The sequence below is a fragment of the Sciurus carolinensis genome, chromosome 4, assembly GCF_902686445.1.
Source record: "Sciurus carolinensis chromosome 4, mSciCar1.2, whole genome shotgun sequence".
In the NCBI taxonomy this organism is placed as follows: domain Eukaryota; kingdom Metazoa; phylum Chordata; class Mammalia; order Rodentia; family Sciuridae; genus Sciurus; species Sciurus carolinensis.
Genome location: NC_062216.1, coordinates 111,463,045 through 111,488,956, shown reverse-complemented (window position 1 = coordinate 111,488,956; position 25,912 = coordinate 111,463,045). Strand labels below are relative to the sequence as shown.

The 25,912-nt window shown below is 36.2% G+C and overlaps 1 protein-coding gene across 1 annotated transcript in view; it reads left to right on the top strand.

The window, feature by feature from the left end:
- Nucleotides 1-25,912, top strand: part of Tfcp2 (transcription factor CP2) — a 50,698-nt gene that overhangs the window by 19,179 nt on the left and 5,607 nt on the right. Inside the window, 19 exon segments of the mRNA XM_053743380.1 lie at nt 8,643-8,794; nt 9,356-9,400; nt 9,403-9,431; nt 10,728-10,833; nt 13,312-13,418; nt 14,618-14,711; nt 14,714-14,740; nt 14,743-14,768; nt 15,827-15,863; nt 15,866-15,936; nt 16,280-16,322; nt 16,325-16,367; nt 18,455-18,503; nt 18,973-19,003; nt 19,006-19,029; nt 19,032-19,064; nt 20,410-20,500; nt 22,237-22,364; nt 22,730-22,872. Of these exon segments, the coding sequence (XP_053599355.1) occupies nt 8,643-8,794; nt 9,356-9,400; nt 9,403-9,431; nt 10,728-10,833; nt 13,312-13,418; nt 14,618-14,711; nt 14,714-14,740; nt 14,743-14,768; nt 15,827-15,863; nt 15,866-15,936; nt 16,280-16,322; nt 16,325-16,367; nt 18,455-18,503; nt 18,973-19,003; nt 19,006-19,029; nt 19,032-19,064; nt 20,410-20,500; nt 22,237-22,364; nt 22,730-22,872 (1,279 nt within the window).

Below are 25,912 nucleotides of genomic sequence, written 5' to 3'. Positions count from 1 at the left end.
GTCTTCTATACACACCTGACTTTGAATTTAGTAATGTAGTATACAAATACAGCAGAAGATGACTTGAAAACATTTATCTCCAAATATTTTCTGTCTTATTATAAAGCAGGATTTGGATGACAATTTTTAAGTTGTTTTTTTAAAAAATATTTTCAGTTGTTGATGAACATAATACCTTTATTTATTTATTTTTATATGGTGCTGCGGACCGAACCCAGTGGAAGGCAAGCCCTGTACCACTGAGCTATAACCCCAAACCCTTAAGATGGTATTTAGTACAAATTTGGTTGATGGTAGATTTAGCAGCATTCTTTCTTGCTTTGTAATGAAGAGTTGTTATCTGAGCTTAAAAATGAGAGTATGAGGAAGAGAGTTCCTTCTATTTTTTGTACCAGGGATTAAACTCGGGGGCACTCAGCCACTGAGCCACATCCCCAACCCTATTTTGTATTTTATTTAGAGACAGAATCCACAGAGTTGCTTAATACCTTGCTGTTGCTGAGCCTGACTTTGAACTTGTGATCCTCCTGCCTCAGCCTCCTGAGCTGCTGGGATTACAGGCATGCACCACCATGCCCAGCTGAGAGTCACTTTTTTAAAAAACTTTTTAAATTCTTTTTAGTTATACATGACAGTAGAATGTATTTTGACATGTCATATATACATGGAGTATAACTTCCCATTCTTGTGGATGTACATGATGTGGAGTTTCACTGGTCATGTATTCATATGTAAACATAGGAAAGTTATGTCCCATTCATTCTACTTTCTTTCCTATTCCCAACCCCCTTCCCTTGAGAAGGGGTTGAGTACTATCTTTATAAGTATGTATGGGTTTTTGTATTTAATTATCAATTTAAGTAGATAATATCCCTGGTTATTTTCTCTCCCCACCCTCCCTCTTCTCCCCCCACTCCTCTCTTCACTCCTGCCAAAATTAGTTAGTATTGCTTTGTGAAACTTACTTCAGGTCTATGCACCCACAGATTTGTATGTATGTACTAAGTCCTAATATAAAATAGCTTAGCAAATGACTTTTCAAGGAGGTTTGAAAACTACAAAACTACAGCATGAGATGTTGGAGGGCAAGAGGTGATTGTCTTGTCATTCCCTTAATGGGACCAAATTGATAATTATTCACATTTGTTTCTTCTTTTTTTCTGTCTTACATACATTTTGTTTTTTACTCAGTTGCTTATTTATTTGGATCTCACCATATTCAAATTCTTTAATAGTTTCTTTACCTAAAGAATGAAAATAAGTATTTATTGGCAATGTAGTCCAAGGTTTTAGAGCATTGACTTGTTCTTTTAAAAGGTAATATAAGGAATGGATGCAGTGATGCATACCTGTAATCCCAGCAACTGAAGGCTGAGGCAGGAGGATTGCAAGTTCATGGACATCCTGGACAATTTAGTGAGACCCTGTCTCAAAATATGATAAAAAGGACTGAGGATATAGAACACTCCTGGGTTCAAACCACAGTATTGCAAAAAATAAAATTAAATTTAAAAAAGAAAATGTAATATAGGTAAAGCTAAGTTGTCACACTGTATTCTGAGATGGTTATATGCTTTGCTGTATGTTTTTCCTATACTTCTGGAATGTTTTTTTTTTTTCCTGTTTTTTTTTTATTTTTTAAAATTTTTTTTGCAGTTTGTAGATGGACAGCATGCCTTTATTTTATTTATTTTTGTATGAGGCACTAAGGATCAAACCCAGTGCCTCACACATGCTAGGCAAGCACTCTGCCACTGAGCCCCAGCCCCATCCCCCTCTAAGTAAGGTCCTGGGCTCACACTGGGCTGGCTGGACCCCTCTCTTTCTGTGTAATCTCAGGGTCTCTCTCTCTTTTTACTTAACTGCTTTGTATGGTTGCTCCAGCAGAGTAGCCAGATTTGTTACCTGGCAATTCAGGGTTCCCAAAAGTGCAGAAGTGCAAAGATTGCTTACAATCTGCAAAGATTAGTCCCTAGGCCAGGACTAGCACAGTTATTTTTCCACATTCTGTTAAAGCAATTCACCAGCCCAGATCAGTATGAAAAAGCAGCTATAAAAGGGTATGTTTTTCTTTGTTGTTTTTGCAGTGCGGGGAATGGAAGCCAGGACCTTGAGCATGCTAGGCAAGCTCTCCACCATTGAGTTACACCCCCAGCCCTGAAAGGGTATTGGAAGGAGTTTAAGGTCACCAGAGGGCACTTTTGGAGATTAGCTCTCAAAGGAACATGTAACAATCTAGTCATGAAATCTCATGCAGTTTCGTGGTATATAAAAATAAGGCTACATTTGAATTATCTATATTTTATTGATTTATTTGGTCCTGGGGATTAAACCCAGGGGCAGTTTACCACTGAACTACATCCCCAGTCCTTTTTATCTTTTCATTTTTAATTTTGAGATAGGGTCTCCCTAAATTGCCTAGGCTAGTCTGGTCTCTAACTTGGAATCTTCATATCTCAGCTTCTAGAGTAGTTGGGATAACAGGCATGCTCCACTGCACCTGATTAGATTTTATTTAATTTCTCCCCACACCTTTGTTCAGTATTTGTTCTGTTACAGTTAAATAGGAATAATTCAGCAACTATTCAGCTGCACATTTGTGTCAGACATGGTGGCATGTGTCTGTGATCCTGTCTGCTCTGGAGGCTGAGGCAGTGAAACCCTCAGCAAATAAGACCCTGTCTCAAAAAGTAAAATGGGTGGAGATACAGCTCAGTGGTAAAGCACCCCTGGATTCAATCCCCAGTACAAAAAATGAAAAGAAGAAACCGAAAAAGCTTATGTGATATTTGACTTCATTAGAATCTTGAGGTTTGTCTGAGTTTACAGAATGTCAGTCATGGATCTTATCTGCGCCGAGTTCTTTAACTCTTCTGGTGTATGATTGATTCATCCAGAAGATTTTCATTCATTTAAACATACAGGCATTCTTTGACATGCTTCTTATTTATTTTGGTCATTAATTGACTTATATTTGTTCTTCGTACTCTCAAGATTATTTTTCTTGACAAAAAAGAAAAACAGGAATTAAGTTGTAACTTCTAATTATTGTTCATGTTAATTATAATTATATCCAAGAGTCGGCCTGTTCTACCTTTTCTTTTTTGCAAGTCTCAGCACATTTTGGGCTTCAACTCAATCTTCATATATTATATACCACTTCTCTTTCTTTTCCTTCCTTCCTTCCTTCTTTTTTTTTTTTTTTCCCTTCTTCTTCTTTTTTTTTCTTGGTACCAGGAATTGAACCCAGGGGCACTTAACCCGATGAGCCACATTCACAGCTCTTTTTATTTTCTTTTTCTTTTTCTTTTGAGACAGGGTCTCTCTAAGTTTCCTGGGGCCTTGATAAGTTTCTGAGGCCATCTTTAAACCTGTGATCTCCTGCCTCAGCCTCCTGGTGTGCACCACTGCACCTGGCTATACCATTTCTTTTTAAAAAGTTGTTTTACACACACACACACACACACACATACAAAAATACACATTCATCTAATTCTGACTTGATTGGTAAGCTGTCTCTTTACCTCTCTTCTGTTTTCCTTCTATCTCATAGTGTGAGAGTGCCAGAATTTTATTTTTTAGAACTTTGATCTTGTTGTTTTCCCTTTTATTATCTCAGACCTTGGGCTGGGTTTCTCTTAAGCTGTTTGAATCCTGTTCTCTAAGGGTCCAGGGACCACAAATAGCCATGCCCCATTGTTTCCCTGCTTGTTGGACCTGGTTATTTTCTTTTGAGGCTTCCACCACTTTTTTTTCCCTGATAGTTTCTTCTTATTCAAATTAAGTTCAGAATTATAATTCCACACATTTCTTCTACTTTCCTGTGATAGAGCAAGGCAAAATTTTAATGCCATATATGTTGATTTTTAGTTAAATGAGATTTTTCAGTAGTAGAAATCTTTTATCACTATTTGTAACAGGATTTTTGCCAAGAAGATAAGCTAATTTTTGCCTTTATTAGGTAGTTGGGAAATCTCACTGGCTTCATGTTTAACTCTGACCATACTCCTTACCAGATTTCCTCCTTGATCTAACCTTATATCCTTCCCATAAATTTCAGGAAATTAGTCCGCTTTTCTTTGTCAAACAAAATTACAACAATTTGTTTGAAGATCCTTTCCTTATTTATTTTCTTGGAAGAGGTGCTTTCACTAAGTTGCCCAAGCTAGCCCCAAACTCTTGGGCTCAAGCACCCTCCTGCCCTAGGCTTCTAGTTAGCTAGAGCTCCAGGTACATGCCTCTGCACTTGGCTTTAAAGATCTTTATTGGCTTCAGTTTTGATTGTAGAATCAGGAAATACTTAATTCCATAAGGTAGAATAAGTGTTCTCAGATGAACTGAGCAGAGGAGGCTGGTTTTCTAGGCAGAAAAAAAGCTGAAGAAAGCAGAAACAAACTAGAGCAGATTGGTAAGGCAGCAACAGGAAGGGAGGCAAAACAATAGGAAAATAACTGGTTACTATCAGGGTACATTACTATCAGCTTATCTTTTTCTATGAAAGAACTAAGGCAGAGGAACTTTCATTATTATGCCAATTGAAACTGGCCTGTTTGGGAAATTTGTCTGTTATCCCTATAATACTGATTTCTCAGAAGGAAAGATAAAGAACTTAGTTTTAACTTCTGACAGGAAACCATAGCGTAAGTGACTCCATTTTAATTTTTAGCTTAGACTGTTGGGGCCCAGTAAAGGAGCTTAGTCCAAAACAGTGGCCTACTATAATTTTTATTTAATACCACTCATCTTTAAAGTTGTTACTATCAATAACTTACTGGATTTTTTTTTCTTTTGAGGCTTACCTCAGAGTAGTCTCTTAAATTCTTGCCATTTCATGCAGTAGCCAACAAAGGAACTAATGTTTTGTTTCAAATACTTTATTTTCATCATTTTTTAGATTAAATGAAGTTTATATATAGGGAATTTGAAGTTCATGACATCTTATTGTCCAAAGTCAGTTTCTGCTTACTTAGATGCTGTCTACTGCCTGTCCTCTCCCTTTCCCTTTCCCAGGCTCTTTCTGGAGGAGAGCATCTTAGCAGCTGGTAGGCCTGAAGGCAGAAAGTTAAACCATAGTTATGAATTCATTGAGACCATTCAGGGGCTGCCTTATTAACTAGGCAATAGTGACTCTTCATGGAATCCTAGTTACATATAGGAAAACTCATTTCTAATATTGCTTCTGTTCCTCTTTTACATCCACTAAAATGCTTTCTACTATGCCTTCACTCTCAGATGTGGATTTTCACCTAGGAGTAAACATTTTTTAACATATACTCAACTTATCTTTTTAACTTTCTATTTGATCAGAAGAGATAGGTTAGTTGCCAAGAATTTCAAAATGATCACAGTGTATATGGCACTGAGTATTGTTGGGAAAATAAAGTATAAATCATATCAACAATATTTGCTCAGCACATAAAAGAGAAATCATCCCTTCAAATAGCTTATACCTCATTGAAATGGATTAAATATATGAAGCAATCAGAGAATATAATAAAATATTAAGTTATACAATGGCAGCAACTACTTAGAGTCTTACCTGAGGGGAATTTTCCTGATTACCTCTAAGAGCAGACTTTTGTATTTTCAGAATTGATTCTTGTTGAATGTATTTTTGTTTAGGAATAAGCAAGGACCTAGAACTGTATTTACTAGCTATCTTTAGGCTCTGTCTCTAGGAATGAGGAACTATTATTTATTTGCACCCACAATAGAGTAAAAGAAATACAATATAACAAGAACATGAATAATTAAAATATACTTGGGGGCTTATAGATTCTTAAAATCTTTGATGAGGAAATATAGTCTTACATATTTTATTTGACTTTACTGTTTTGAGTTAATTTTAGGAGTAACTTTTAGAATCAGTTTTAGTATTTCAGCCCTAACTGGGGAACAGTGGCTCAGGCCTATAATCCCAGGTACTCAGGAGGCTGAGGCAGAAAGATAGCAAGTTAGAGACCAGCCTTGGCAAGTTAGTGAGACCCTATCTTAGAATAGAATATTTAAGAAAAGAATTTTAACCCCAAGTGACAGCCTTTGTTTAGTCATAGAGGACTTGGTGTAATTCCCCATGATGTAGAGACTCGCAACTGTTGCTGTATGTTAACATTGCTTGCCAGTAACATTTGAGATGAAAACCAAAACCAAAACAAAACAAAACCGTATATTCAGGGTTGAGCTGTTTCTTTTGCAAAATCCTGTTTCCCTTGACTTCTGGCAATTTTCACTAATCTTTCAAGGAATGATTAGAGGTAATGTATTTGAGAATAATGTCAGTAAAGTCTCCCAAAGACTAGCACAGTGTTTCTTCAGATTTGTGGTGTTTTGCTTTATTTTCTATACCATTTCTCATGGGAACGTCCTGATTTTTAGAGGTAGAACTGGGACAGAGTTCTGGAAAACTCCATGCTTCTGTACTTTTACATATTTTCCGGGGAACAATTATTTACCTGACAAATTAATATGGATAGAAAGAAGGATTCCCCACCTTCTCCACTGTTAACTCTACCTGCATGAGCAAAACACACACATGTTCAGGCCTAAGGAAGAGAAAAACACCTTTTGTGTTTTTGGTCTTTGCAATATTATCATTATTATTATTATTATTATTTTAGCAACTAGAAACTAATAACATGTATCCTTGCTATTTAGACATCAGCAGAAAGAAATTTTTTTTTTCTCTTCCTTCCCTTTTTGAGCGTCATGCCATAAAATTTGTACAACATGCCTGTGTGCATTAGGCCAGTAATCGGAACATTGGCTGCTTGTTTTGTTTTCCAGAAAGAATTCATAATGTTGTCTTTAAGATTCATGCCAGGCCCAGTGGCACACACCTGTAACCCCAGCAACTTGGGAGGTGGGGGCAGGAGGATCTTGAATTCAAAGTCATCCCCGCAACTTAGCGAGGCCATAAGCAACAGTGCCAGACCCTGTTTCAAAACAGAATATAAAAAGGGTTGGAGATGTGACTCAGTGGTTAAACACCCCTGTTCTCAATCCCTGGTACCAAAAAAAAAAAAAAAAGTAAAGAAAAAGGAAAAAAAGATTCATGTGTCTTGGTCTTTAGTACTGCCCCCTGCCCCCCCAAAAAAGATTCACAAACATAGTCTACTTTCTAGGTGAGCAGGCTACCACTGAGCTACACCCAAAGGGGTCAACTTTCTGTCAAAAGTGTTTTTTGCCTGGAATAAAGCAAAAAGGTTTATTTAGCACACAGCTCTGTTTGTTCTTGACATAAAATGTAGTTCTCGCTTTGTAGATGAAGGAATGAAGATTCAAGGAAGCCTGCTTATGATTTGCCTAAGTTTTCAGGGACTGAAATTTATGGCTTCTGACCTAGTCCAGTACTCATATCCCAGTACCTCAGAATGCCTAGCTTACTAGAATTAATTGAATTTCTTTGGTATATCTTTTGTTTGCAAGATTAGATAACCTGATAGAAGAAGCATTTTCTTGGTGGAGATAGCTAGTAGGGACATCTTAATATTAGTTTCATTCTACATAAAGTTATATCACCTTGAAATATATACTAGTAATTGATTTGCTCTTTTTATTGTTTTGTTTGTTTTTGTGGTGCTGGGGATTGAACCCAGGACCTTGTGCTTGCAAGGCAAGCACTCTACCAACTGAGCTATATCCCCAGCCTGATTTGCTCTTTTTATGTGGCTTCTAAGGAATTCTAAAAATTATTTTAGTCTGTATAGTAGATCAGCTGATGTGGTTATAAAGTTACTATAGTTGCCTTTCTGAGAGCAAATACGTTACTGAGTATATTAGTCCATTTTGTGTTGCTTTAACAAAATACATAATGCTGGGTAAAGAATAAAGAAATGAGGTTTATTTAGCACACAGTTCTGGAGATTCAAGAGCATGGCTCTGCATCTGTTTGGCTTTGGTGAGGGCCACTTGGCAGATGGCATCATGTGGAGCATGTGTGAGAGTGATAGAAATGCATTTGGTTTTTACTGTTGTTTTTTAAGAGACAAAGTTTCTCTATATTGCCCAGGCCTGCCCTGAACTCCTGGGTTCAAGCGAACCTTTAGCCTTGACCTCCAAAGTACTGAAATTACAGGTGTGTGCAACTATGCCTGGCGAGAAATGCATTTAGTAAGGAGATTCAAGCACCCTTATAACAACCCATTCTCTCAGGTACTAATCCAGTCCCAAGAGAGCTGCATTCATCCCTTCTGAAGGTGGTGCCCCATTACCTAGTTACCTTCCAGTAGGCCTCTCCTCTTAAAGGTTCTACTACCTCAGCATTTCCACACTGAGGACCAAGCTTCCAGCTCAAAACCTTTAGGGACATACTAAAACCATATTCAAAGCACATCTCTGAGTGTCCTAGATTTACACTTTGGAATTCTGCATGTACTTTTCAGAGTCCTTATGAACCCCTGTCTATGATTTCTAGAAATTCTGTCTTTGGACACCTAAGTAGTTTTAGCAGCAAATATCTGTCATCACATTGTTGTGGTCAAGGGACTATCACAGCAAGTAATCTGAATCGAATGGTTTGGATGAAACAGTACCAAAGTGAGGAATATTTATGACTTTCCAAAGCAAATCAGTTAAATTTTTTGAACAGTAAATCTGCTTTTGCCTTATTGTCTGACATAATGTGTCATTTTTTTTTGTTTTAGTGATGTCCTCGCATTGCCCATTTTTAAGCAAGAAGAGTCAAATTTGCCTCCTGATAATGAGAATGAAATTCTACCTTTTCAATATGTGCTTTGTGCTGCCACCTCTCCAGCAGTGAAGCTTCATGATGAAACTCTGACCTATCTCAACCAAGGTTTGATGCTTCCTCAACCATTCATATTATGGCAGACCTGCTGGAAACATGTTATTTTACTGGGCATACTTTTAATGTAAAAGTTAGATATTTCTAGAGGGGCCTGTCAATCTTGAAGCTTTGTTTAAGAGATTTGTGTTTTAATGTCACATTTGATGTATATGACTGGCTCCTTTTTTCTACCTGTCCGTTTTCAGTTCCCAGCTCCCTCTTTCTAATCCATGTTCTAACCCATGTCCCCCACTGGTTACTATCTTGAGAAATATTATCCTATCCAACTCTACTATTTGCCAGTTATGTGACCTTGACGAGTTTCTTAAACTCTTCTAGGTTCAATTTCCATATCTGTAAAAGTGGGATTGATAATGCCTTAGAAAGTTCTGTAAATTATATGAAATAGCATGTGAAAGTACTTAGCACAGTGCCTAGAATCTACTAAAGCTTTAGACTTGTCACTAATACTTATGTTACCTGTGTATTCAACCAACTGAATTTTACCCTTTCTGAACCTAAATAAGTTTATTTGTGACAAGTACAGTATGCAATTATTTTTTCTTCTAGGACAGTCTTATGAAATTCGAATGCTAGACAATAGGAAACTTGGAGAACTCCAGAAATTAATGGCAAGTTGGTGAAGGTAAAAGAAAAGGAGTAAATTATTCTTCTGTACAATATGCTTTTATTAACCCTTTTTGATTTTTTTCTTTTTCTTTTTTTGGCCTAATATTCTTTGCTTCCATAAAGAGCTTAATGGTATCTCTTATCTGTCACAATTGACTGGTAGAGTGGGAGGCTAATGTATTTTTTCTTTGGAGTCAGATTAAACCCGCCTCTTCTTTTAAAAAAAAAAAAAAAAAATGAAACCGGGTGCTTAACCACTGGGCCACATCCCCAACCTTTTTTTGTATTTTATTTAGAGACAGGATCTCACTGAGTTGCTTAGTGCCTCACTAAATTGTTGAGTCTGACTTTGAACTCACGATCCTCCTGTCTCAGCCTCCTGAGAAGCTGGGATTGTAGGCATGTGCCACCATGCTCTGCTAAGCCCCCATCTTCACGTTTTTTTTTTTTTTTTTTTCTCAGAGATGCAGAAGGCTTACTAGTCCATGTCCAGGGTAGTTTCCTGGCTCAGTGAATTCTTTTGGGTGAAGTAAAGTAACCTCCTTGAGATTTTGTTGTTGTTGTTATTGTTGTGCTAGGAATGAACCCAGAGGTACTTTACCACTAAGGTACACAGGGTCTTGCTAAATTGTGATCAACTGGTCTCAAACTTGTGATCCTCCTGCTTCAGCCTCCTAAATTACTGGGATTACAGGCCTGCACTACCTCTCCTGGCTCCTCCTTGTGATCTTTAGATAAGTTTCAGTGGCTCTTTGGATACTTGATACTTGGTCTTGTAGCAAGGAAAACAGAAACTACTGTTTATGATTAGCAGTTCTTTTTGTCTAGACTGACAATAAGGATTTTGAGAAATCATAACACCTTTGGGACAATGGAGTTTTATTAGCAGCTGTAAAAAGTGGTGGAAGGGATTAACAGGCACCTCCACAAGGGAAGTGTAACAAAAGAAAAGTTTTAGAAATGGACTGTACCAACCCTCAGTGTTCTCAGGTTGTATGGCAGGTTAGCAAGCAGGGAATATGATGAGTTTTTCATATATACCTGAAGAGCTGAGCCAGATATTACATAGTATAAGAGTAGAAGTGTGTAGAAATGCTTCACTTTAGGAGTCCTAACAATTAACTGTAAAGATTATTTGAAAGAAATTGTAATATTTATCCTGACATAGAGCTTGGTATTTGGCACAGGTTTTAGAGGGAAATAGTCTTAAGAAAATTTTAGATTTTGTCTATAACCAACTAGCAATGATTCATCTTTGTTGTCCTTTGTCAGCACTGATTTTCAGGACACCCTGTTTTGTTGTTCCTTTTAGAGTATATTCCGTGTAGTGTTCCATGACAGAAGGCTACAATACACTGAACATCAGCAGTTGGAAGGATGGCGCTGGAACCGACCTGGAGATAGAATTCTTGATATAGGTGAGTTAGGAGAATCTATTGCTCAGGAAATGCCTTTAACAATGGACTGAGAGTTGTTTTCTTTACTTGACATTTACATTGATTTATATGCTTCAGAGGCTCAATTAGCATGAACCTTGAAGTGGTTCTTTACTAAACATAAAAAATTATTTGTATGATGATACCAAAATTAAAGTTGGAAGTGTAAACATTTCACTTCTGTAGCAATTGCATCCATTATGTTAGGGTGGTTTGGTTTTGTTTTTAAATTGTGGGAAAATATGATAACATGCAATGTTATAATATATAACATAAAATTTATCTTTTTAGTTATTTTTCGCTGTACAGTTCAGTATTAAGTACATTTACTTTATTGTGCCTGTCACCACCATTCATCTCTAGGACTTTTTTCATCTTGCAAAACTGAAATTCTGTAGTCACTAAACAATAATCACCCCTCTCCTTCCCAGCCCCTGGTGTCCGCTATTCTGCTTTCTGTCTCTGTGAATGGACTACTCTAGTTACCTCATGTAAATAAAATCATTCAATATTTGTCCTTTTGTAACTGAATTCTTTTACTTAGCATAATATGTTTTCTCTATGTCACAGCATGTTAGAATTTCTTTTTTTCCTTTTTTTGTGGGGGGCTTATGTGTCTATGTGTGTGTGTGGTATTGGGGATCAAATTCAGGGCCTCACACATGTAGGATTTCTTTTTTTAAGTCTAAGTAATATTCCATTATATGTACATACTGCATTTTGTTTATGCATTCATCATTCATCTGTTGATGAACATGTTTTGGCTGTTGTGAATAATGCTGCTGTGGACACAGATGTACAAATATATGTTTGAGTCTCTGTTTTCATTTCTTGGGGTATATACCCAGAAGTGCGATTGCTGGATCACAGAATTCTAATTTTTTTGAGGAAGGACTGTTTTCCAGAATGGCTGCACATTTTACATTCCCACCAATATTACTCAAAGGTTCCAATTTCTTGTGTGTGTGTGTGTGTGTGTGTGTGTGTGTGTGTGTCTATGTGGTATTAGGAATCAAACCCAGGGCCATATACATGTCAGGCAAGCCTGTACCACTGAGCTTCAATCCCAGCCTATCATTTTTTTTTTTTTTAAATAATAGCTATCCTAATGGGTATAAAGTGATACCTCATTGTGATTTTGATTAAATTTTCCCTAATGATTAATGATGTTGAGCATCTCTTCATATGCTTATTGGCCATTTGTATATCTTTGTGTGTGGTGGGGGTACTACTGAGGATTGAACATTGGGGCACTCTACCACTGAACTACACACTCAGCCCTTTTTAATTTTTTATTTTGAGACAGGTTCTTTCTAAGTTGCTGAGGCTGGCCTTGAACTTGCAGTCCTCTTGCCTCAGCCTCCTGAGTTGCTGGGATTATAGGCATGCATCAATTAGTTAAAATTTCCTATTGGTGGACATAGTTGTTAAGCAAGCTTAAGAACTACTAATTTTACCTGAGAAATCAGTGGTTCTCATACAGATAGCTGAGATTTGTATGATAAATTGACCTTAGGATGAATCTAACACAACCAATAATGTGAAGTGGAATCTATTTAATTGTTTCTTATTCGAATCATTGATACCAAAACAGGAGTTCAGTTATAGCATGGAGTTAATAATAAGTAATATCACCTTAGTCTTATCTCTCTAGTTTGGATATTAATAGGAAAAGTCAAGGAATGATATTTGAATATCCACCATGCAGAATACAAAGCAAGTTTCTACTAAAAGCCATTAACTTTTGCTTCCCTCTTGAGTATATTTGTCACTATGTTACAGGATTACTTGATGACTTGGTTAGTCAGCATCAATCTTTGTTAAATTCTTCCTGCTTCTGTCTGTGATATAATGCTTTCTGCCTTTGTACAGGCACTACTACACCTGTCTATAGTAATCCTCTCAATGTGCTTGTAGCAGTAACACAAATCTTAAGACATAAAACATCATAAATTACAATTTTTGTGATAATAGAGCTGGTATGTAGACCTAACCTACCTTTAAATGGAATTTTAGCAAATTAAAAGAAAACTGCTTTATTTTAAAGACTTGTTAAAGAAAGGAGAGTACTTTGGTCAGTTTTAACTTTTCTTCAGTGCTGGGAATCGAACTCAGGGCCTTGTGCGTGCTAGGCAAACGCTCGACCACTGAGCTATACCCCTACCCCCAATTTTAACATTAATCAAACCTTTTACATTAGCAATACAGAGATTATGGATTTGATACCCCCAAAATTTTACTAACTAGGGATGAATGATGTAAGAATCAGTGCTTTCTTACATAACACTGAGTAGCCTTGGGCGTGATGGCACATGACTCTTGTTCCAGCTACCTGGGAGGCTAAAACAGGAAGATCACTTGCACCCAGGAGTTTGAAACCAGCCTGAGCAACACAGCAAGACTCCATCTCAAAACAAGGAGCCCTCATAACCCTTCGGTGATTACTATTTTGTTTCTTAGATATCCCAATGTCTGTGGGTATAATCGATCCTAGGGCTAATCCAACACAATTAAATACAGTGGAGTTCCTGTGGGACCCTGCAAAGAGGACATCTGTGTTTATTCAGGTAAGGCCTTGCAGATGTAGTCCCAGTTATGAAGAGCATCTCTTACTACCAGTTTGTTTCTTAATGGATAAGATGTGTTAAATATGAAATTTTTGGAGCTTGGGTTTCAACCCAGGACCTCACTACATTCCCACGTCCCTAAATTTGAATTCTTTTCAGGATTTTAACCTGTCATGTACAAATTGCTCAATATGTGCCTAAGCACTGAGGAGTTTTTTAACTGCCCTTCTAATTACCCAAATTTATTTATTTGTATTTTCCTAAAAGTCCTGCTAATGGCTGCGTAATATATCATTCTTTGGTTGTACTATTAACTTACCTGAGTCATTTAGCATAAATTATCCTGATTCTCCCTGTTATCCATAAGGATATTTTGAACATCAGTATACTTAAAATTGAATTTGCATATCTGATTTATCCTTTGGGTAGATTCCTCAAAAATCTTTATTTTAATGATAGCTACCTACTAGTTTATTAAGTACTTTAATCTTGAAATAGTTATTGTGGTAAATGAAGAGTTTGTAGGCATAACTTTAAGAATCGATAATCCTGTGGGGTAAGAATAGTCTTTGAGGTTTAGAAGGATTAAGTAATTTAATTTTTTAAATTAAAAAAAAATTTTAGTATAGATGGACACAATACCTTTTATTTTATTTATTTATTTTTATGTGGTGCTGAGAATTGAAACAAGGGCCTCACACATGCTAGGCAAGCACTCTACCTCTGAGCTACAACTGAAGCTCCAAAATTAACTAATTTACCCATTGTTAAGATTCACCAGTTTCAGACTTTAGGCAGTAGCCAAGCAAATCTTTTCCACCTATTACTGTGAGCTTTCATATTTGCTATTTTCACAGCATGAAGTTTGCCTCCTCTTTCTAAAGTCTACCTTAAAGATTAAACATCACTAACATAAATAATTTCTTTCATGTGAAGCAGTTTATAAATTTAGTTCCTCACAGTAGCTTTTGATAGCATGAGATTCTGTATATCTACTTTGTTTGCATTTGTAAATCACTTACATTTTTCCCAATTCCTACATTAGACTGTATGTTCTTCAGAATCAAAAGGGAGGAAAAGTCTTGTAGGTGTTCATAAATGTCTGGTTAAAGGTTTTGCTGTTCATAGTTACTCAAAAAATATTGTTGACTGGTTTGGCTAGCTAGTACTACTGAAGCCTTAATATGTATTCTTTTCAGGTACACTGTATTAGCACAGAGTTCACAATGAGGAAACATGGAGGAGAAAAGGGGGTGCCATTCCGAGTACAAATTGATACCTTCAAGGAGAATGAGAAGGGGAATATACTGAGCACTTACACTCAGCAGTTGCCAGATCAAAGTCTTCAAGGTATTTCTGGGCAGTGGGCTGGCCCTTGGACACTTTTTTTTTTCTTACCTTTCTATTTTAACATTAGTTACTAAGTTAGAAAGTCAACTGTCATTTGCAAAAACTGTACAGACTCAGTCTAAGTTAGTCATTGAAATAACTTCTGAGATGCATGTTAATTTATGTGAGGATTGGCATGGAATAATGAGAACTTGGAAAAGGGGGCTATCTGCAAACAAAAAAGAAAGAATAAAGAATTCTCATTAAAAACTCTTAAAGCCTGTTGAAGTTATAAGCTTTTTTAAAGCTCACAAAAATTGTGTACTGTTGACTAATTTGATTTTATTCATACTTGATCTTCTTTCTTTCTTTTGGTCTTTTTATCACATGGTAAATGTGTTCTTAATGCAAGTAATCATTAATATAAAGTATTCAGAGCACAACACTGAAATTTCCCTTAATCACTCTTATCCTGATTTCCCAACTTCTCCCCAGAGATAGCCACTGACATAACATGGTATGTACACTTCTTCCCTTCTATGCTTTTATATACATGCATGCATAGGTATTCACATATTTATCTTTCTTTGAAACATAAGTGGAATTATACTATATAAATCATTTAGAGACTTGATTTTTTTTCAGTTCACTATGTGCCCTAGAGATCTTTCCATCTGTCTTATTTTCCAATTGTATCAAACATTTAAATTTCCTGTTTTCAGATTTAGATGGGGTGATGCATCTCATCATACGTTGTTGTACATACATGTTTGTTTCAGATGTGAATATTTAAGTTTTTTAAGTTAATATTATTGGCCAGGTATGGTGTACACATCTGTAATCCAGCCATTTGGAAAGCTGAGGCAAGATGATTACAAGTTCAAGGCCATCCCGGGCAATTGAGTGAGACCCTGTTTTAAAATAAAAAATTAAAAGGGTTGGGGATGTAGCTCAGTGGTAGAGGGCTACCTGACACACACAAGGCCTGGATTCAATCTCCATTGCCAAAAAAAAAAGTTATATTGTTGGGTTAAAGGGTGGAATACTTGAGGTTAAAAACAGAACATTTCTCATTTCAGCCCAAAGGTGCAGATAGAAAGCAAAAAACAGATAGAGAGAAATGGCGAAAAGAACACCTCATGAAAAGGAGAAATACCAACCTTCCTATGAGACAACCATACTCACAGAGGTAAAAAGGATTTATTTTGGGTGACAATTTCAGCTCATAATTTTCACTCTTTTGTATATGAGTGGTACTGTGACTCGAACCCAGGGCTTTGTGTGTGCTAGGCACATGCTCTATCACTGAGCTGTACCTGTGATCCCCTTAATTTTTACTCTTTAAAGAAAAATCTATCACTTCTAGCCTGTCTAAATTTACTTCTGAGCATATATATATATATTTTTTTTTTTTTGCTATGGAGACCTCTGAGGAATTACTAATCAAGATGCTCTATTCAAGTAATAATATTTTAGTGGAACACTAGAATTAAATGTACTTTTTCATTATCTAAGTTGTCCTTTGTTTTTAGTGTTCTCCTTGGCCTGAGATCACATATGTCAATAATTCCCCATCACTGGCTTCAACAGTTCCCATAGCAGTTTTTCTCTTGGGGAAGGGTAAGTCTGGGAAATGAAATTGACTTGTGTTTGCACTAAATATGTATTCTTTCATTATATTTCTGTAAACAAGATCTTTCCAAATCAATAAGTAGTTCTATTAGGTCATTCTTAATGACATTTTACATTAATGGAGGTTTGGATTATTTTCAAAAGAAATTATAAGTTTTATATAGCCCTACCCTCCCCAGTGTCCCCTCATTCTTGAAATAACTTTAGCCTATTAGAGCATTTATGGTCAACTTTTAGTGATTTTGATACTGATTTTCTGGGAGTGAATCCAGGTGTGCTCTATCACTAAGTTTCATCATACCAAACTATTTTTTTTTAATTTCTTTTGGTTTTTTAAAATTTTAAGATGAGTTGAAACTTGGGATTCTCCTACTTCAGCCTTCAAAGTCTGTGTGATTACATACAGGTGTGCACCAGCACCTGTCTGATATCTGGGCATCATCTTCATTCACCCTATTACTGCTCATGTTGTGGTTATTTCCACTTCTTGATCATACTTGCACCAGGGAGTGGTCATTGGCAACTGGAAACACAGTTGTATAGACACTAAACTCTATTTTGTTACTTGTTAAGAATGCTGCTAACACCTAGTTATTCTGGATCTGTGATCATTGGGGAAAGTAGTTTGAAGATGATGGCCTAAAATAAGTTTTAGAATTATCTATGGGATTGCATTTAATCTTGGCATATTGTCTTTTTTTATCAGAGATAATTAAAGTTGGTGTAGAACCCTGCCCCAATTTTAACAAGTAGCTGTCTTACAGTTCTAGCATTAACATGTATTCTATATGGCCATATTGCAACTTGAAAATAGTCTACCAAAATGTGTGAGAATATTGGTTTGTTTGTAATGTTTGTTTTTATATTTATTAGGCCTCTATGTTGACCTACTTCTTAAAAGTATTTAATTAAGATAGCTAAATATTCAAAATGAAGCAATTAAGAATAAAAAGAGGCATTTATTTGTAGAAGGTCTACATATAACCAGGACCCTAAGATAAATTAATTACCTTTTTTTTAATTATTAAGTTTTAATACCAAATTACTAAGTTTTAATACCAAATTTTAGCTAAGGCTAAAAGAAGAAAACTTTTTTTTTTTTTTTTTTTTAAAGGCAGGATCTTGTGATCTTCTTGCCTCACCCTCTGAAATTTAAATATTTTATGTGGTTTAGGGTTTGTGTTTTAAATTTTGCTCTCCTCTTTGTCCTGTACTTCAATATTATGCTAAATTTTTTTCCCCCATAAAAAAGGTGAGCATCAGGGAAAACGGATTTATCCATAGACAAAAGAAAAGCATAAAGAAAAACCAACGGTTTGGAGATAACCCTTGGATCACAAATTAGTACTAATATTTAAGCTGCTTTAAAAGTAATTGTTTTTCATTAGAAAAGTATGCATTTCATGCATTTTCTTTTCAGTATTTTTCCTGTATGTGATAGTAGTAGTAATATAGTAATTAATATAGTAATTAATATAGTAGTAATAGTAGTAAAATACTAGTATTTTATATCCCAATATTTTTCATTCTAATATTTCTTATAAATATATTTATTTATTACTTATAGTTCTGGGATTTGAACCCTGAGCCTCCTGCTTTCTAGGCAAGTGCTTTGCCATTGAGCTATGTCCCTAATCCCTTGTAAATATTTCTTATGCTATAATTTTCTCAGCAGTTTCAACTTTTTAAATTTTGACATTTTATCAATTTCCTCAGTAATAAAAATGTTGCCAATGACAGTTATTCTCTTCCCCCTAAACTTTTTTTTAAAAATATTTTTAGTTGTAGATGAACACAATACCTTTTTATTGTATTTATTTATTTTTTAATGTGGTGCTGAGTGCATGCAAGGCAAGCGTTCCACTGCTGAGCCACAGCCCCCCAGCCCCCCGCCAAAGTTTTTAGGTTAATTAACACATAACTTGAAATTTTGGATCAATGTATAAGAATGTTTTATGAGAGTGCAGAGATTGTTTTAAATCTCTAGCTTAGGAGTTACTGTAAAGATGAAGAATGAGATAATGGACGCTACTATGAGTCATAGACTGATCCTTTTATTTTAAATGTTTCTTTAGAAATGGTTCACCAAACCACCAGCCAGATCCACCCCCTCCAGTCACAGATGTAAGTCTAAAGTTGAATGTTAGTTATTTGCAATGTCTAATAATAGTTTGATGACTCTGCAATTATGTAGAAATGCCCAACTTTTAAGGGATATTATTCATTCATTAAGCAAGCATTCATTGAATTTTTTCTCTAGGGACTGGAGATATGAAGCAAATAATGGAGGAAGGACACTTGGGGATTTTTTTTGTTTTGTTTTGTTGAAAAGGGTCTCATTATGTGTTCAGAGTGGTCTCATGTTTGTAAGCTTAAGTGATCCCTTGCCTCAGCCTCCTGAGTAACTGGGACTACAGGAACCCTTGAATTTGAGGAGCTAACAGTCTAGTGGGAAAGATAAGGATGGAGCTTCTTGGTTAGAGAAAGAGATTGAGGTAGTGTAAAGAACTTCCACATAAGCTAGGCCTGCTGAGTGGGTGTGCGTGGGAAGAGAATCTATTTAATTACCAAAAACATGCTTTCTCCCTTTCAGAACCTCCTACCAACAACCACACCTCAGGAAGCTCGCAGTGGTTGCATCGAAACCGTTTTCTACATTCACCAGGCTTTTTACAAACTTCTCAGGTTAAATTGTTTTTCTTTTCATATGAGCAAAATCATGCTAGGGTATTCTGATATCCTGATAGACATGTTTATAATCTTAGAGCATATTTTGTTCTTTTTTTCTTTCTTTTTTTTTTTGTACCAGGGATTGACCCAGGGGGTACTTTACCAATGAACCATATCCCAGGCCATTTTATTTTTTATTTTGAGACCGGTCTCACTAAACTGCTTAGAGCCTCACGAAGTGGCTGAGGTTGGTTTTGAACTTGTGATTCTTCTCTCTCAGCTTCTAAGTTACCAAATTTACAGGTGTGCACCACTGTGCCCAGCTTAGTGCATTTTTTTGATGATACAAATTTCATAAAATCGTTCAGATTTGTCACCATTTGCAGCTTGCTGTGAGAAACTTAAATAGAAACACTTTTGGTTTGAACTCATTTTAATTTAAAATACTTATTCCATGCAGTACTTTTAAAAATGTATATTCCATACATAATTTTATCAACGGACATTTGCAGTAAAAATTTCCCCTTTGATATCACTGTATTGCATTTTATTTACACAGTCCACTTTTATTTAGCATATTCTGTGTACCAGCTATGGTAGGAATATACAAATTGTTAAGACATACTTCTGGATCAAAGAGTTCATTCATCATGTAGTATGTAAAAGATCAAATCAAAATAAAACCCCAGGGGAGGGGGGCAAGGGAAGAATGGAGGAATGTTGGATTGTGTACAGAGAAATATGAGGGAGGGGATGGGATGGGGAGAAGGAAAGATGGTGGAATGTGACAAACATCATTACCCTATGTACATGTATGATCACATGAATGGTATGACTCTACATCTTGTACAACCAGAGAAATGAAAAATTGTCCCCCATTTGTGCAATGAATCAAAATGCATTCTGCTATTATGTATAACTAAATAGAACTAACAATTTTAAAAAATTAAAAAAAAAATAGAACCCCAGTTGATAATGTTCCAACACAGGTTTGTATGAAGTGAGATGTTTAGGGGAGGGTCGATATTAAGGAGCATATATGACTTGTGAGGTGCATCTTGAGGGATGAGGAGAGAAACCTAGTCAGATAGTCAAGGATATTTCAGGCAGGAAGAACAACTTGCTCTTTCAGCACCACCAGCATGATGAAAGCATAGGGTTAAGTGAAGAAATTAATTGGTTGAGAATTGAGACAGAAGATGAGGCAGGGGCCAGGTTACAAAGAACCTTATGTACCATGCAAAAGATCATGGGTTATAACATACTGGTGATGAGGTATACTTGTAATAGAGCCCATCTTAATAGTTATTAACAAAGAAAATCTTTGCCTTTGTCACCCATTTTCTTATATTTATTCCAGGGGCAGATTTACTGAAACTAACTAGAGATGATGTGATCCAAATCTGTGGCCCTGCAGACGGAATCAGACTTTTTAATGCATTAAAAGGCCGGTATGTAATTAGTGTTAAAATATCAATGAAGTTGGATTTCAGGCGAATTTGGGTTCAGGGATTCTTCACAATATTCTGCACAATTAAATGCATTTTGTTAAAACATTTAAAAAAAATACTACCTATGTACCAAGTAAACACAGATAAAAAAAATTCTTTCTTAGATTTATGATTGATTCCTCATAATACCCATTTTTTGCAGTGGTGGGGATCTTACCCAGTGTCTTATACGTGCTAAGCAAATGCTCTACCACTGAGCTACATCCCTAGCCCAATTTCTAGGTAGTTTTTTCATTCAATAAATATGCATTGTTCTTATCATGAGCCAGTTACTATTATAGGGTCTGGAGACATATTTATGAGCAAAACAGACAAGGTACCCATTAGTTTACTTTTTTTTCCACATTTTTTTTTAACCGATGAGTTTACTTTCTAATAGGGAGAAAAATAGATATAAACAATAAATATTTTGGACAGGGCTTTAAAGGAAATATTTAAATATTTTGTGATAGGGCTTTAAAGGAAAATAAAACAAATGTGCAAAAACAAGATTATGGGATACAGAGTACAGAGAAGATGGTCAGGAAAGAGGTCTGTGAGGAGGGGATATTTACACTGTTACAAGAATGATGAAGGAGCTATGGAGTCATGAGGGAAGAACATTCTAGGCAGAAGGAACAGCAGGTACTAAAGCCCTGAATCAGTTTTAACTGGAGAACAGATCTTTCCAAAATTTGGGGAGGATTTATTTATTTATTTTTAATGTGATGCTGAAGATCAAACCCAGGGTCTTAAGCATGCTAGGCAAATTCTCTACCACTGAACTATACCGTAGGAATTATATAAGTGTCTGTTTACAAATGATTCTTGTAATAAAGATTAACTTGAAATCTTTTTTTGAGATTAACAGTTTTAAATAGGTAGTGGTAATGTAATGTTGATGGAAACAACAGAGGTCAATGACAACAGACCCAAATAACTAATAAATTGTGGAGAATTTGTTTGTGATATCACAAAGGATATTTAATCAGATTGGCTGTCATCTTGGAAGATATTAAGGAAAGAGGTGAAGTTCAATGGTCAGTAACTTGGGGAAAGAAATGGATCTTTCATTTTAAGTGTATTATCTTAAGAGTGTTTAGAAATAGGAAGGAATAAGATGATCAGATCAAGATGTAAATGTATACCTTTGAGTAAGTAGTAAGAGACTTAGGCTACTTAGGAGAAGGTAAGATTCTTCAGTTTATTGGCATTTTTAAGTAAAATGTGTGTCTTGAGCCTGATCCATAAAGCACTGATTCATTACATTTTGGGTATTTCTAACCTTTTCACCAAAGGTTACAAACTTAAATGACTACCTGACTACAGGGACTACATAGATAATATAAAGGAATGACAGTCAAAGTTTAGGGTTTAGTGAAGAATGCATATACCATGTAAGGATAACATGATTGTTTTCATGTGAGAATGGGGTCCCTGGATTGCTGATATGAATTTTCAAGAAAAGTCAAAGTTCAGAGGTTTATCTGATGCCTCCTGTTGGAACTAGTTCAGTTTAAACAAACAAAAGCGACCACAGGGGAACTAATAAAGCATGGCAAACAAATTGTATTTAGTTCATGAGTTGCCTGTTTCAACCCCTGCTCTATACTATTGATGTAGAAATACAGGTTTTCCTTTAAAATGAATCCTCCATAAAATATGCAAGATTAACAACCCTTTTCTTCACCGCTTAGGATGGTGCGACCAAGGTTAACCATTTACGTCTGTCAGGAATCATTGCAATTGAGGGAACAGCAGCAGCAACAGCAGCAGCAACCGCAACAGAAGCATGAGGATGGAGACTCAAATGGTACTTTCTTCGGTAGGTTGTTCTGGGCAGACCAGGCCAGATGAAGAAAGGTGAAGAGATGACTTATGGCTATGTTGCTCTCATTTATTGAGCTCCTACTATATGTCAGGTACTATTTCCAACACTTTTTACACACTTTAATTTTTAAAACTAATAATCTCCTTTTGGTTATAAATTTTATTGGTATCTCCAACATTTAGATGAGGAAAATGAGGCCTGGGGGTATTAAATAACTCTCCCTAAATCACACAGCTAGCAAGTACCTGAGCCAGAACTGATTTGTGAGTCCTTCTGAAAGTGAGCATTCTTAGTGGTTAGATTACCTGCAAAAGCAGAGAACCTTTGTACTGACTACTGGTGCTCTCTCCCCTTTGCAGTATACCATGCTATCTATCTAGAAGAACTGACAGCTGTTGAATTGACAGAAAAAATTGCTCAGCTTTTCAGCATTTCTCCTCGCCAGATCAGCCAGATTTACAAGCAGGGGCCAACAGGAATCCATGTGCTCATCAGTGATGAGGTAGGTTTTTCAGTACAGTTAAATTACCAGAGGATAATTAGTTTGTCAGGGCACTATGTAACAACAGCAAGATCAGTTCACTGGGGAAGAGTTCTGTTTTTATAGACTGGAGTTTTCTAAACTTTTTTTTTTTTTTTTTTTTTTAAGTTTTTCGTTTAAGATGGGATCTCACTATGTTGCCTACACTGGCCATGAACTCCTATTTGCTTTTGTTTTTTTTTTAAGGAAAAGCATTCTTTTTCTTTCTTTTTTTTTTGCTACCAGGGATTGAAATCAGGGGCACTTAACCACTGTGCCACATCCCCAGCCCTATTTTGTATTTTATTTAGAGACAGGGTCTTACTGAGTTGCTTAGTACCTTGTTTTTGCTGATGCTATGTTTGAACTCACAATCCTCCTGCCTCAACCTCCCATTCCCCTGGGATTATAGGCATATGTCACCACACCTGGCTGCATTATTTTTTTCTTTAACCTTTTATTTATTTATTTATTTATTTATTTATTTTTGCGATGCTGGGTATTGAACCCAGGGCCTTGTGCTTGCGGGGCAGGCACTCTACCAACTAAGCTATATCTCCGGCCCTATTTATTTTTATGTAGTGCTGAGGATCAAACCCAGTGCCTCACACGTGCTAGACAAGCACTCTACCGCTGAGCCACAACCCCTGCCCTTATTTGTTCTCTTTAGTTATATATGACAGTAGAATGTATTTTGACATATTATACACACATGGAATATAACTTCCCATCATTATGGTTGTACATGGAGTTAATAGTGGAATTAACACTGGTCAGAAAGTTATGTCCGATTCATTCTGCTGTGCTGTCTTTCCTATTCCCATCCCACTCCCTTCCCTTCATTCCCCTTTGTCTAATCCAATGAACTTCTATTCTCCGCCCCCACCCCATTGTGTGTTAATATCTGAGAAAACATCATATCAGAGAAAACATTTAGCCTTTGGTCTTTTGGGATTGATTTATTTCACTGAGCATGATAGTCTCCAGCTCCATTTATTTACCAGCAAATGCTGTAATTCCATTCTTCTTCCTTTTTTTCTTTTCTTTTTTCTTTTTTTTTTTTTTTTTTGGCAGGTGGACAGTATGCCTTTATTTTATATATTTATTTTTATGTAGTGCTAAGGATTGAACCCAGTGCCTACGTGTGCTAGGCAAGCGCTTTGCCCCTGAGCTACAGCCCCAGCCCCAATTCCATTCTTTATGGCTGAGTAATATCCCATTGTGTATATGTACCACATTTTCTTTATCCATTCATGTGTTGAAAGGCACCTAGTTTGGTTCCATAGCTTCGAGATTGTGAATTAAACTGCTGCGAACATTGATGTGGCCGTGTCACTATAGTATGCTGATTTTTTTTCCCAGGGCCCTGTGCTTGTAAGGCGAGCACTTTACCAACTGAGCTATCTCCCCAGCCCAGTATGCTGATTTTAAGACCTTTGGGTATATACTGAGGAGTGGGATAACTGGGTTCCATTTTGTTTTCTGAAGAATCTCCATCCTGCTTTCCATAGTCGTTGCACCAATTTTCAGCCCCACCAGCAATGTAGTGTCTTTTCCCTACATCCTCGCCAACATTAGTTGTTCTTTTATTCTTGATAATTGCCATCCTGACTGGAGTGAGTTGAAATCTCAGTGTAATTTTAATTTGCATTTCTCTAATTGCTAGAGATGTTGAACACTTTTTCATACGTTTGTTGACTGATGATATTTCTTCTGTGAAGTGTGTGTTCAGTTCCTTTGCCCACTTACTGGTTGGGTTATTTGTTTTTTTAGTGTTTTTTGAGTGCTTTATATATTGTGGAGATAATACTCTCAGGTGCAGGTGGCAAAGATGTTCTCCCCTTCTAGAGGCTGTCTATTCATAATTCTTGATTATTTCCTTAGCTGTGAAGTTTTTTAGTTTGATACCATCCTATTTATTGATTCTTGAGTTTACTTACTGTACTTTAGGAGTCTCGTTGAGGAATTCAGTTCCTAAGCTGACATGATGGAGATGTGGGCCTACTTTTTCTTCTAGTAGGCATAGGGTCTCTTGCCTAATGCCTAGGTCCTTGATCCACTTTGAGTTTAGTTTTGTGCAAGGTGAGAGATAGGGGTTTAATTTCATTTTGCTACATATGGATTTTCAGTTTTCCCAGCACCATTTGTTGAAAAGACTATTTTTTTCTCCAATATATATTTATGGTGCCTTGTCTAGTGTGAGATAACTGTTTATATATGGGTTTGTCTGTGTGTTTTCTGGTTTTTATGGCTGTTTTGGTGCCAAAAGCATGCTGTTTTTGTTACTATAGCTCTGTAGTATAATTTAAGATCTGGTATTGTGATGCCTCCTGTTTCACTTTTCTCGCTGAGCATTGCTTTGGCTATTCTGGGTCTCTTATTTTTCCAAATTAATTTTATGACTGCTTTTTCTATTTCTATAAAGAATATCATTGGAATTTTAATAGGAATTCCATTAAATCTGTATAGTGCTTTTGGTAGTGTGGCCATTTTGATAATATTAATTCTGCCTATCTAAGAACCCAGGAGATCTTTCCAACTTTTAAGTCTTCTTCAGTTGCTTAGTGTTCTATAGTTTTCATTGTAGGGGTCTTTCACCTCTTTTGTTAGATTGTTGCCCAAATATTTTATCTTTTTCAGGGCTATTATGAATGGGGTAGTTTTCCTAATTTCTCTTTCAGTTGATTCATCACTGATGTTTAGGAATGCAATTGATTTATGGGTGTTAGTTTTATATCCTGCTACTTTGCTGAATTCATTTAAGAATTCTAGAAGTTTTCTGGTGAAGGTTTTTTGGTCTTCTAAGTATAGAATCATGTCATCAACAAAGAGGGATAGTGTGAGTTCTTTTCCTATTATCTCTTTAATTTCTTCTGTCTAGTTGCTCTGGCTAGAGTTTCAAAGACTATGTTGAATAGAAGTGGTGAAAGAGGGCATCCTTGTCTTGTTCCAGTTTTTACAGGGAATGCTTTCAATTTTTCTCCATTTAAAATGATTCTGGCCTTGGGTTTAACATATATAG